Genomic DNA, 14,304 nt, shown 5'->3' on the forward strand with positions numbered 1-14,304 from the left:
TCAGAAACAATGATTTAACCAAATTCTTAAGAAAATGGATGCATCTAGAGAATATCATCCTGAGTGAGATAACCCAGTTACAAAAGAATAGACATAATATGCAGTCACTCATAATCGGATATTAACCCCAGAAAGCTCTGAGCACCCCAGAAACAACCCACAGACTGTGTGAAGATCAAAAAAAAAAAGAAAAAAGAATATATTTTAATTAAAATAGAACTGTATCACATCCCCCTTTCCTTCCTACATCCCCTCCCAGTTTCTCTCCTATCTCTTCAAATTAATAACCTCTTTTTCTATATTATTGTTACATATATATATATATGTATGCATATGTACCCACAAATAATTATAACCTTATAAAAATGTATTTGTATACTTTTATGCAAAAATGCTTAAAAATCTGTACATTTATCTTTGTTTTTTAAAATAATGTTAAAAAATATTTATTCATTTATTATATGTAACTACATTGTTATTCTCTTCAAATGCACCAGAAGAGGGCATTAGATCTCATTGCAGATGATTGTGAACCACCATATGGCTGCTGGGAATTGAACTCAGGACCTCTGAAAGAGCAGTTAGTGCCACTGAACCTTCTAGGGTTCTTCATAGCACCTTTGAGCATGAAGAAAACTAGCCAGCAATGAGGCATTTTCCCTGTAAGTTCAACAATATTTTATCTGTGTTCTGTAATTAAAATGTGTGCTGTCTTTAGTGATAAGATCTTAAGGTCTACCTCTCATGGGCAATGAAGAACACAGTCTGTGCTGGTTTTTGTCTAATACTGAATAAAGAAATAACCAATAGCTATCATAAAGTCACATATTTAATGGTTTGTATGTTCCGAGAGCAAGATTGTCCTCTTTAAAGGTCATCTACATTCAAACTTCCTTTTCACAAATTAGATTTAAAAAATATAATAGCAGCTAGTAAATAGGATTTATTTCTTAATAATAAAATATTTTATGTGTATATGAGTTTGCCTGAGTGTTTGGATTTGCACTGCAAATCTCTGTTGGAGATCAGAAGAGGATGTAAGATCCCCTAGAACTGGAGTACAGTATGCTATGTTCTGAGTCCTAGAAACCAAGCCCCTCTAGTCCTCACTTTTTTTCCTTTGAAGCTTATAATTTTTGTGTTGTATTTTTTGTTCTTAACAGTATAATAATAATAACAAGAATAATCATTTATACAGGGCTGGAGAGATGGCTTAGTGGTTAAGACTGACTTCTCTTCCAGGGGTCCTGAGTTCAATTTTCAGCAACCACATAGTGGCTCACAACTAATCTGATGTTCTCTTCTGGTGTGTCTGAAGACAGGGACAGTATACTCACAACTATAAAATAAAAAAATCTTTAAAAATAACTTATACAAATGGAAACACACAAATGGGTAGAAGATGTGAGTTTCACCTATTCAAATGTTATCTAAATTTCATCAGTGATAAAGGAGATTAGAGCAAATTATTTCTTCTGTGATTTTGTACATTTTTACTTCCTTTAATAATTTTTAGATATCTGATTTGAGTTAAAAACACCAGGTTTGTTGATTTCATATATGAGAAAAGATTTGATATGTGTGTTATGTGGCAGAGTTAAATATATTCTCAATGGCATAGGTGAGATTCAGTCTACTAACTATTGATAGTTGCTGAATTCTCAACATTGTTTCAAAGTAGCAAATACTATGGGGCTATTTGATAATTGTCATTAAGAAAATTGATATACATATTCTCATGTAATATATACTTATATGCATATTTTCTATGATGTTTATTGTTTATTGCTCAGGTTCAAGTTTTGATAGAAGATATTATCTAAAGAATATCAATGAAGTAAACATTTCTCATTACTTCAATTGGCTTACAACTTTGTATTGTGAAAGAAAAAAAATCTTATGTAAGCAGTTATAATCATCTGTTAGTTTTTGTTTGCTTATTAGTGAACAAAGCCCAACAGATTGGTTTTATTCTTTGGGGAGTTTTTTTGTATCATTAAGAGAGTTTTTATATTTAAAGTGTGTTAAAGATGGGAAGAAATAAATATTGCTCCCTCCAAACTGCTTTTTTAAAAAGAAGAACAGTGTGAGGAGAGTTGTAACTGATACACTGGTTCCTGTAGTGTAAGTGTCTTCATGAAGATGTAGATTTTGTGGCATCTGTGTCTCAACATGTTTTCATAGGTATTGGATCAGAAATAATATTTTATTTTACTGTCATTTTAAATATTTAATCATTTCTATATCTAGAGTTTCTCATAAAATATTAATTTATATAAAAACATGCTTAGGGGAATTAGCTAATAAATAGGACATAAAGCAGCCCTAAAAATCTATGAGAAATATTTAGTGCACTTTCTCTAAATATTTATGGGCTCACAACAATCTGTTTATGAAATAAATATTTGAAATCAATTACTTAAATGTGTAAGAGTTCCTGTGGCCAACCTCTATGCTATAGTTCTCATTAATAATAACAAAGAATCATAATCTTGTAGTCTATTGCGCTAACACATCTTAGAAAACCCAACACATTTCATGAACCCTAAAGCAAGCTTCATGAATTTGTGTGTAATGGTAATTCTGATGGAAATGAGAATCTGAAAATTTGGGGTACACATCCTTTATCAAGATAGTGTTTTACCTTGTAAGTGTTCCAGAGTCAATAACACTTTCCACAACATGAGGATGATAGGGTCATGTTACTTCTTAAGCTGTCTGTTCCTGTTTCATCAGCTGGTTCTAGGCTTATGCAGTATTTTGTAACAAAAAGGAGAGTTTGTCAATAAGTTACATTGTATTTATTAACTGTTTTTCATTTTTATCTAAACGTTTTCCTATAGTATATTTTGATTATTTTTTTCTTTCTATTTCTTAAAAAATGCTCAGGAAAAATTCCACAAGATCTTAACCCTACACATAAACTGTAGGCAGCTGAAGAAAGCTGAATTTAGAGAAGGAGTCCTCCTCCGGGAAGAGCATAGCAATCATTGTCAAAAGGTCATCCCTAAAAAGTACATTCAAGTAATATTCAGACTGAACAGAGTACATTTAGAAATATATATATATATATATATATATATATATATATATATATATATATGTATAATGTGTGTGTGTGTGTGTGTATGTGTGTGTGTCTGTTTGTGTCATATGCACATACACATGCAGTGACAATTGAAAAAAGAAACCATGAATTTGAAAGAGAGTAAAATGGGTATATGAGAGTGTTCAAAGGGGGGAAAGAAAAGAGAGAAATGTTGATTAATTCTAACATGAAAATATTAATAAAATATAACATAGAGAAGATCCCAGAAAAGCAAAAGCACATGTTGGAGTACAAACCAAAGAATGGCCTCAGCCAGCAGAGGTTAGAAGGGCAAAGGGAGGAATTTTTCCCTGGGTCTGTAAAGTAAGTGCAGCTGACTCACTTGTCTTGAATGACATCCAGTGATGTTGACTGTTGATTCCTGACTTTCAGAGAGGTCAAGTAATAGATTTAGGGTGTCTAAAATTACTTTTTGATGGAACAGCCACAGAAATCCAAAACGTACATTCTTTCCACTGAAAGTTTCCATACAACTTCAACACAATCAATTTTAATGGTGCAAGTAGTTCTCATGAATTTGGAAGGGACTTGAAGAGGAATATTCTATGAGCAGAGCTTTGAGAGCTTCACATTTGGAGGATTTAATGAATGAAACATGATCGTTCTTCCACAATGGGTCGGGATCAACAGAATTCAATCCCACAAGTTCTTTCATAGTAGTAGACTGACTGTAGTGGGTTTCTGAAATACTGAGACATTTCAAGAATATCAGGCACATAAACACTATCTAGTCTCTCTTCCTATTAAAAAGTACACACACAAACATACAAACACATAAACAATACAAACAATCTCAATTAGAGGAATGAGCAATTTTTGGAAGATTTGTATAGTGATAATTTTATGTTTTGTGAGAGCTGATTATGGAATAGTTAATAATTGTTACAGAGGCATTAGTTTCTCTGTTAATATGTTATATGTCTAATAGAATTTCAAACAGTTTTTTTTTATTCTTAATAAATATGGAGAACACAATTCACAGGAAGTTTTGCTATTTTGTAGAACAAAAACTTACACACCTTTCTACAAACTATTTCACTTCTACATGTTCCTATTGCATTAAATTATATTTTGCATAATACTTTCTCTCATAACCTTCACATCTAATTAGACATATGTAGAGAAAATTAGTTGTTTGGATTCATGTATTTGAATATTATGTCATTAGTTAATTGTATAAAGAGTTGGTGATGACAATAAACATTAAGGTTTAAGTTGGTAGAAAAGCCACTTAATTGATCAGATTTTAGCAAAAGAACCCGGTCAACCCTATTAATAAAATTCTTAGTCATATAAGTGTGCTTTTTCTACTTTCTAACTTCTATTTTAAATCATCTACACAAGTTTGTCAATATATAAAGCAATATTATATTCAGAAATATGCGTACTTTGTCATTACAGAAATGCACTATGGTGGTGTTGATTTGAATTTCCTTCTGTTTTTCTCAATCATCTATAACTCTCCTCATTTATTATACTTGTGAGTACCAGAAGACTTGAAATTTTCTGCCTTCCCAATTATATCTATAGTCATTAACAATCAATTAATTTAATTTTATCTCACTTAATTTTCTATATGAGAATTATACTATAGCATTTAAGTTGAATTCAGATACAGAAAATCATAATCACTGTATTCATGTCGTTTTTGTAATTTCTATGTTATCTGCACTTTGGAAATTTCAAAACTATATCTCATTGAGAAAAACCAAAATATTCATTAATTCTGTGATTGTTTTCGTGAATGTACATCAGACAGCGTAAGAAAAGGTGAAAGAAAACAGCACAAATAGAATTTTTATGGCCATTGTCTTCCCTGGCAATGCCTTTGGATGAAAGAATAATGGATATAATGACAAAGACACACCAACTTTTGGTCTTACATAGAATATTTAAAAGTTATATAATGAAGTAGAAATAAAAAAAAATGTAGAGGGAAAGGGGACCAGAAGAAGGAGCTAGAAACGAAGGGGCCTCTTGGGAAATGAGTATATTTGAAGGACTTTTTACATATGCATTGAAATACCACTAGGTAAATGATTACCTTGCATAGTGAACATCATCTCATTAAAATACTTGAAAAAGTTAAGGAGAAATTGGGAAAGAGACTTTTCACATGCAACTAGTCTTTTAAAATATATTTTAGCATAAAATGTACTATACACCTGGTTACTGTAAATTCCCTTGACAGCATAGCTGTCACATGTATGTGTGTCATTTGTGGTAACTAACTTGCACAAAGCCAAATAAGCTGGCTTTAATAGACTGCTCCTTTAACTTTCAATTAAATGTAAATAATTGCAAGTTAAAATCTTATCTATCAACTGTAAGAAAATACTTTGAGTTTCCGGTATGCCTTTAAATATAGAAACTACATATTCCCTGATTAAGGAACACATGAATCACAGGCTCAATAGACTAGCCTCAGCTAGTTTTGTTCAGATATTCTGTGCCATCTCTCTTTGCAGTGAGCAACCTGAGATGGAGGTGAACAGCACCGTGCTGACTGAGTTTGTTCTCAGAGGAATAACAGATCGTCCAGAGCTGCAAGTCCCCCTGTTCCTGGTGTTCTTCCTCATCTATTTCACCACCATGGTGGGCAACCTTGGCTTAATCTTTCTCATCTGGAAGGACCCCCATCTTCACACACCCATGTACCTTTTTCTTGGAAATTTAGCCTTTGCAGATGCTTGTATTTCAACCACAGTGACCCCAAAAATGCTTATGAATATTTTAAATAAGAATGACATAATATCCATGGGAGAATGTTTTGCCCAATATTACTTTTTTTGTATCAGTGCAACAAGTGAAATTTTCCTCCTGGTAGCGATGGCCTATGACCGCTATGTAGCCATATGCAACCCACTGCTATATCTAGTGGTGATGTCCAACAGAGTCTGCACTGTCTTAATTAGTACGTCATATCTAATTGGTTTTGTAAACTGTGGACTTAATATAGGATTATTATTTAGATTAACTTTCTGTAAATGCAATGTAATTGACCATTTCTACTGTGAAATCTTGCAACTGTATACAATTTCTTGCACAGATGCGTCTCTTAATTCATTGGTCGTTTTTATTTGTGCTTCTTCTATACAAATCAGCACCTCTGTGACTATTGTAATCTCTTATGCCCGTGTCCTATTCGCTGTCCTGAACATGAAGTCTAAGAAGGGCAGAAGAAAAGCTTTCTTCACCTGCAGTGCGCACCTGCTCTCTGTCTCTTTGTTCTATGGCACCCTCCTCTTCATGTATGTGAGCCCTGGGTCTGGGTCAGGTAAACAAAAGGATAAAATTTATTCTCTGTTCTACACAGTTGTGATTCCTCTGCTAAACCCCTTTATTTACAGCTTAAGGAACCAAGAAGTTTTGGGTGCTCTGAAAAAATTCGTAAAATGTTAATCATGTTAAGAGTACTTCAGAATAGTTCTATTACCTTTTCTCTCACTTGAAATATATTGTATTGTTTTATCCGATATATTGCACACAAGAGAAAATTTACATATTGTTAAATAAAATATACTAACTTAGATTGTGAGTTACTCAGTAGTATAATTATAAAATAGTTATCAAAGACCTTAAGATCTAATCTAATTATTTGTTATTTTAAAATTCATATTCACCTGGACAGTTACTTCTTTAATTTCTTCATTAGATTGACAAAGTTTTGTTTTTAAGATCTATATTAAATATCTTTGAAATTACTTTTATTAAAAAGCAAACTTATGTTGTTTAAAATCTATTTTCTCTTTCAAACAATTCTTTATTTATATATTTATATAAATAGTTTAAATAATCTGTGATTATATTACCAGTATATAGGCATGGTATTTATGCAACATGTGATAAGGAATACCATTCAAGCACTTAGATGGAGTATTTCTTAAGATATAAGAGTAATTTGAAAGATATAAATACTTTTTTTACATTCATCAAAAGTTCTTAATCATAAAGTATTAAAAATCAAATAAACATATTTGAAATAGAACATAAAGATTTTCAAATTTTTACAAAATGACTGTCTTTTTTTAATCTATGCCTATCTTTTGTTTTTACTTGTTTCTTTGGCTCTGAACCAGAGATATGGTTGCATCTACCAAGGAGTCAAGATCTCCAAACGTAGCTCATTAGCAGTAATGCACACAGATACATTGTACTTCATGTCTTGAGTCACATGAAATCAACAGCATCAGCAGGGAATGTTGTTGCTATGACTGTTTATAATTTCTCTGGGTGTTGAAACAATATGAGAAAGATAGAAAAAGTTTTACCTTTCAGCTGCACAAATCATAATGTAGAATATTTGCTAACATGATTGTAATGTTTACTCAAACTTCTGAAGGAAAAAAGAACAGCACTGTTGTAGTAAATGTGAAATGACCCTATATGCTCTGACAGTGAACACTTAATCCCCAGTTGGTGGCAGTATTTGCAGCTTGCTGGAGGAGGTGAGTCAGTACCAGCAGACCTTGAGTTTCTATAGCCCCACCCCTTTTCTTATTTATACTCTGCTTCCTGAGTGTGTATGCAATGTGCTTTCTTGTTTTAAAATTGCCCATGGCCTGTGAGGGGACTGTATTTTGCAGAAACTGCAACCTCAGATCCATGCTTCAAGTTTTACAGAAAGCAGGTCACACAGAAGATTGGCATCAGACAGTGTTGTATTGTGATTATCCTTGTGTTTCATAGGCCTTTGAAACTCGTATCCAATAGGAATATGGGATAATTTGAAACTTTGGGGATGAGAAAGCTTTAAGTACTATAAACAGAGCATAACAGGGCATTCTGATAGGTGTTTTCAGTGTCAGGAGACAGAGAACATATACTACACAATTAAGCCTGCCTCATGATACTACACAGAGGTGAAACTAGATGACCTAGAGGTTTTTCACAGTATAGTATGGAAAAGAATCTGGTGGCACCTTAAAAGACTCTATTGAGACTGAGAGCTCCGAAGGGATAAACTACCAGCTCAAGAGTCCATGTTAGGAGCCCCATTGTTTCAGCTACATATGAAACAGAGAATGGCCTTATTTGCTATCAATGGAAGGGAAGACCCTTGACCCTGTGAAGACTTGATGAACCCCTATAGGGGAATGGTAGGAAAGATGAGGTGGGAGTTGGTAGGTGGGAGAGCACTCTCATAGAAGCAGGGGGAATGGATCATAGGGTAGGAGGTATGCAGAGGTGAAACCAAAATGGGGGATAACATTTGAAATGTAATTGAATAAAAGAACCAATAAAAATAAAAAAATGGCCTAATATGTTCCATAGTGGAAAATTTGAGGTATAAAATTTGTTTTTTTCCACAGAGTTATGTTAAATTTCCAGTGAACAGCACACATCTCATTTAAAGTCTCTCCTAACTACATTCTGTTTCAAAAGAGATGAGCAGCTTTATTTATGTATAAGGAAAACAATTCCAATGCAATTCAAGTCACCATTGTGTGTCTCCATCATTTGACAGCAGTTACAGCTTCCCATTTGACTCTGGAAATGTATGTTAGAGACTTTACTTTGCCTGAGAGGGAACTGATTAAGAATGTGTTTCTCCACAAAAAAAATCTTCATCATACCTCAAGGACACATGGAAGACTATGTTCATAGCACTTTTATTTGTAAAACCAGAAATTGGAAACAACCCAGATATCCATTAATGTAAGAATGGATAATGAAAATGTAGTTCATTTACATAATGCCATACTATATAGCTATTAAAACAAGCAAATTATAAATTTTGCAGGTAGGAGGAGACTAAACTGGGCATCCTTGTCTAGTTCCTGATTTTAGTGGGATTGATTCAAGTTTCTCTCCATTTAGTTTGATGTTGGCTACTGGTTTGCTGCACATTGTTTTTATTATATTTATGTATGGGCCTTAGATACCTGATCTTTCTAATACTTTTACCATGAAAGGGTGCTAAATTTTTTCAAATTCTTTCTCATCATCTAATAAAATAATCATGGTTAAAAAAAAAAGAATGTGTTTCTCTAAGTACTATTGGCCTTTGCTTAGACAAGTCTTAAAGCCAAGAGTGTTCCATTTGGTGTTAAGAACAAAACAGAATCAGTTGGTTTTCTATGCCGAAAAAAGAAGAAGTATAATGTTTATTTGGTCAACATCTCTGAGGCAGAATCTCCAAGACTGCATGTTCCAAACAGGATGAAACTGGCTCCAAAAACAACAAGCAGATCTACAGTATCAAGATTCTAGGGAGATGTCTGCACGCTCATGTCCACTGTTTTACCTTTCACAATGCCCAGTGTACTCAAGTGTCCTACATGCCTACTAGTGGGTGCATAGATAAGAAAATGAGGTCCACATGCAAAAAATATTATTAAAAGTATGGAAATTGTGCTCTTTGAGAAAAATGTGGGTGAATGTGAACTATATGCTAAATGAAATGACCCAGGCTTAGAAGGACCAGTGCTACCTAGTCTCACATAAATGCAGAATCTGGTACAATGCAACACACAAACAAAGGTAGATATGTAGCTATTAGAGTCTGAAGAGTTGACAGATTATGGAAGTCTCTGTTTAGAGAAGAAGGTTTCAGGGCAATAAGAAGACACTGTTTGATGGTTTCATAATGTGCTGACAATGGCTAATCATGAAGTCCTGCAAGCATATATCAAAATATCAATTTGTACTTATTAAATACATGCAACTATAATCTTCTGGTTTTAATAAATTTAGAGCTTTTCCAAATACATGTGGGTCATGGTATTTTGTGCTTTGTTTATGCAAATACAGATATGTGGTCAGGTGTGCATATATATGCAGACATCGTTTGTTGATTTTCTTTGGCTTGCATAAGAAAGCAAAACATGTTACTTTTGGATATGTGATTCAAATGCTCAAACTCATAGTCTCATGACAAAATTGTAAGACAACATTCAAAATGTGTGTGTGTGTATGTGTGTGTGTGTGTGTGTGTGTGTGTGTGTGTATGTATTGCAAATGTATATATTTTTAGACTTCAAGATGAGAGACAGGACTTTTTTGAGACAATTTAATTACAATATTTTTCTCTTTCCTTTCCTTCCTCCAAACACTTCCACATACCCATCTCTACTCTCCATCAAATTCATGGCATCTTTTTTCAAATATTACCATTGTACACATATATGTATATAAATACAATATATTAAAGTTATAACATATGGACCTTCTGGGTGGCTGATCATTTGACAGTGGACAACCAATTGGTGTGCTCTTCCCTGGAGAAGACCACTTCTGAGCTCAGCTTTGCTCAGTTTCTCATAGCATTTTGTGGAGGGCTAGACTCATGGGCTTTTCTCCATCCAGTTTGGCATGTTTGTTGATGTCATTCTGACTCTGCTCGCATTTGGTTGGCATGCTGCTGAGACTTTATGGGTGTTGCTTCTGAATTTCCTAGGAGATTCAACCTCACAGCAAAATCCCTAATCTTCTGACTCTTTAAATCAGTCTCTGCTCTTTCTCCAATGTTCTCTGAGACTTCGGTGTGGGAATGTTTTCACAAAATTTTTATTACCAGGAAGTATAACCCTGTGAATTTTCAAGTTAAGAGATTGGAAAATAAGTCACTTATTGTGTCAAGAAAGTATATGTATGTTAAAATCATTTCGTTTTTAACAGTATATACTAATACTATATACACAGATGGAAAGTGGTGAATGCACAGATGGTTGAAGATGTTTGAATAAAAATGCTTTCAATATTTACAGTGAGATAGAAACAATTTGTTTTCTTTGAGTATTTATGTATTTTTCTTGCTTTAAATATTTTCTAATATTTGGTTACAGTAAGTCACATTATGATTGCTGATTTTATATGTGAGAAATGTATCCATTCTGGAAATGTCATATGGTTCCATAAAATTTATTTTCAGTGGGAGAACAGTATAAAATAAATATGAATTAATAAATACTTGTTCAATATATGAAATGCTATGAGAACCTTTGATGATTTTCAAGGTGGTAATATCCATACTAATATTAATAAAATATATTTCCAAATATTATGAAATGGTTATTGAGTCAATTGCTTGTAAAATACCTAAGAATGTCAATGGAGTAAATACTTATTTACAACGGACCTTTAATATTTTGGTTTTAGAAAACATGCAAGACTATGCAGAACCATTGTAACAGGTATGATAGTAATAATTAGCTGAATAATAATCAATACTCAGCAGATTTTCTTTATTCTATAGGGAGTTTTTGTTTGCACTGAGGGAGTTTTAACATTGACTTTAAAATAAGATTGAAGTAGATAAATAACCTCATAAAAACTTCTTTTCTTAAAGTCCATTGCCATGAGAAGGACATTTTGGACATACTTTTTTTCTCAAGTTTGAATATTGTCATGTGTTCTTGTATACATGCTTGCAGAGACTTTCATAAGAATTTGGTAAGAAAATTAATATTATCCCTTTATATAATTTAACAACTGCATTACCAAAAATTTGTTCTAATGTGTCAATAACTGCATGAAAATCATTAGTGTAAATATTTTTTTAGGGAAATTATCTAACAAGTGGGACACACTGGAGTCCTGAAAAGCTATATGAAACATTTTGTTATTCTGTTTATTTTTTCAAAATTTCCGCGAATCACAGATATGTTTATACACCAAAGATTTGAGCTCAATCACGCAAATATATAAGAGTCCATGTGATGAACCTCTATGTTGTGACTAAATAAAATTTCTCTTTGTGATTTTTACTCTGCTAATGTTTCAGCATCTAGTAAAAATTTAAGCAAATCTACATTTTCTATTTTTAGTAAAGTCAGGAGTGAGCTAATTTCACAGAATAGTTTTTTATAGTTTAATTGAAATGAAGTAATAAAAGATAACCTGTGCTACTTTCTTTACAATATTTGAATTTGTTTACATTTATTATTCTAAGATGTTTCATTTCCTTTTTTTGGCAAAAGTTTTAGCTTATACTTCTTTTAAAACGGCAAAGCAAATTATTTGAAAAAAATAGTTTATTAAAACCACAGATATAGATAGGAAGCTACTGAATAATTCTACAAAGACGTTGTTAATTAGGCTTTAAAAAATTAAAAGTATATGTTGGTAGGAAACACATTTGGCTGTATTTGCATTAAGACTCCATGGATATTCGTATCTATGTGAACATGAAAAATCTGATAGTTTTAATTGATCAGCTCTAATCTTAGGTCTACCAGTAATATGTAAATAAATTGTGTGCATATGTTTGTATATGTAAATGTGATTGCAACATTGTGGATTAACACATGAGTAACATGTTCTTTGTAACAAACTTCAAATCATGATACTTTAATTCAGGTATGTTTAAAAAAATAACAAAATGAATTAATGTTTTTACATGTATTTTGTTGAAAAACATAAAAATTATTAAAAGTTGGTGATTATTTTTATAAATAAATAATCAGGTAACATATTTGAAAAGGATAGAAGGATCAGAAATGTTTTAAATTGCCATCTTATTACCTGACTTATTTATGTCTTAGAATGATAGACAAATATATATAAAACATGAAGTACACTTCATTTTTCTCTTTTAAGAATATTTGAAGATATGTATGAACTGAAAATTAGAATGATGCTTTTTGAGAAGGTGAAGGGCAACATCAGAGGAGAGAAAGAACTGGAGAGTGTCAGCATGTTCAAAATCCGTTTTAAATGAGGATGAAAATGTCATTATATAAAGCAATACTTTATACAATGAGATTTTTCAGCTGGTGCATGTTTTTATTTAGTATAAAGTGTATTTTGGATTTTTACCATTCTAAATTTCATATAAAATACAGATGATCAATGTGTCTACTTTTCAGATAATTGCACAGTATAGAATGTCTGCATCAACACTGCTCACAAAATGTTCCCTATTTCAGAAAAGCTTTGAAAGCAGAAAGAGTTTGTTCTGACATGTCTGAATGTGGACTGTGACCTGGTACTACTCTCACAGACTCTTAGTTATGTGTTCTTTGTCTCATCTCTCTTTGCAGTGAGCATCCTGAGGTGAGATGGAGGTGAACAGCACCCTGCTGACTGAGTTTGTTCTCACAGGAATAACAGATCGTCCAGAGCTGCAAGTCCCTCTGTTCCTGGCGTTCTTCCTCATTTATGTCACCACCATGGTGGGCAACCTTGGCTTAATCTTTCTCATCTGGAAGGACCCCCATCTTCACACACCTATGTACCTTTTTCTTGGAAATTTAGCCTTTGCAGATGCCTGCACTTCATCCTCAGTGACACCAAAGATGCTTATGAAATTTTTAAATAAGAATGACATAATATCCATGGGTGAGTGTTTTGCCCAATATTATTTTTTTTGTTTTAGTGCCACTACTGAAATTTTCCTCCTGGTAGCGATGGCCTATGACCGCTATGTAGCCATATGCAATCCACTGCTCTATCTAGTGGTGATGTCCAAAAGAGTCTGCACTGTGTTCATCAGTTTATCATATATAATTGGCTTTCTAAATCCTATGGTTCATGTGGGATTATTATTCAGATTAACATTCTGTAGGTCTAATGTTATCGATCATTTCTACTGTGAAATATTGCCACTCTATACAATTTCTTGCACAGATGCATCTCTTAATGCATTGGTAATTTTTATTTTTGCTTCTTCTATACAAATCAGTACCTCTGTGACCATTGTAGTCTCTTATGCTCGTGTCCTATTGGCTGTCCTGAAGATGAAGTCCAAGCAGGGCAGAAGAAAAGCTTTCTTCACCTGCAGTGCCCACCTGTTCTCTGTCTCTTTGTTCTATGGCACCCTCCTCTTCATGTATGTGAGTCATGGGTCTGCACCAGGTGAAAACCAGGACAAAATGTACTCTTTGTTCTACACAGTTGTTATTCCTCTGCTAAACCCCTTTATTTACAGCTTGAGAAACAAGGAAGTTTTGTGTGCATTGAGAAAAGTCATTAAATAGTAAATAATTTCTGAATATTTCAAGGCCTTTTACATCCCTTTCCTTTTTTTTGAATTCAGTCATGATATTTGATTTTGTGTTTTGCAACAATTGAAATTTTTTGTATAGTTAAATAAAAATTACAAATTTAGATTGTGAATGTCTGTCTCAGTAATATGGTTATAAAATAATTAAGACCTTAATAGCTAATCAGAGTTTTTCATTGTTTTGAGATTTATACTCATTGTAAAATTTACTTCATTAGTTTCTTCATTAAATTATTACTCTTTTGGTTTT

At 32.9% G+C, this 14,304-nt stretch overlaps 2 protein-coding genes across 2 annotated transcripts; both read left to right on the forward strand.

The window, feature by feature from the left end:
- Window positions 1-5,590: 5,590 nt before the first annotated feature.
- LOC308422539 (olfactory receptor 5AC1-like) lies at window positions 5,591-6,511 on the forward strand (the record flags this gene model as incomplete). The annotated part of the gene is made up of 1 exon (XM_080919176.1): window positions 5,591-6,511. The coding sequence occupies one exon, from the start codon at window positions 5,591-5,593 to the stop codon at window positions 6,509-6,511; it is 921 nt and encodes a 306-aa protein (XP_080775302.1).
- A 6,599-nt stretch (window positions 6,512-13,110) lies between these two features.
- Window positions 13,111-14,028, forward strand: LOC308422543 (olfactory receptor 5AC1-like; the record flags this gene model as incomplete). Its single annotated transcript, XM_080919180.1, has 1 exon — window positions 13,111-14,028. One exon carries the CDS (start codon window positions 13,111-13,113, stop codon window positions 14,026-14,028), a length of 918 nt encoding a protein of 305 aa, XP_080775306.1.
- Window positions 14,029-14,304: the final 276 nt, after the last annotated feature.

This window comes from Micromys minutus (genome assembly GCF_963924665.1).
Source record: "Micromys minutus genome assembly, chromosome: 7".
NCBI lineage: Eukaryota > Metazoa > Chordata > Mammalia > Rodentia > Muridae > Micromys > Micromys minutus.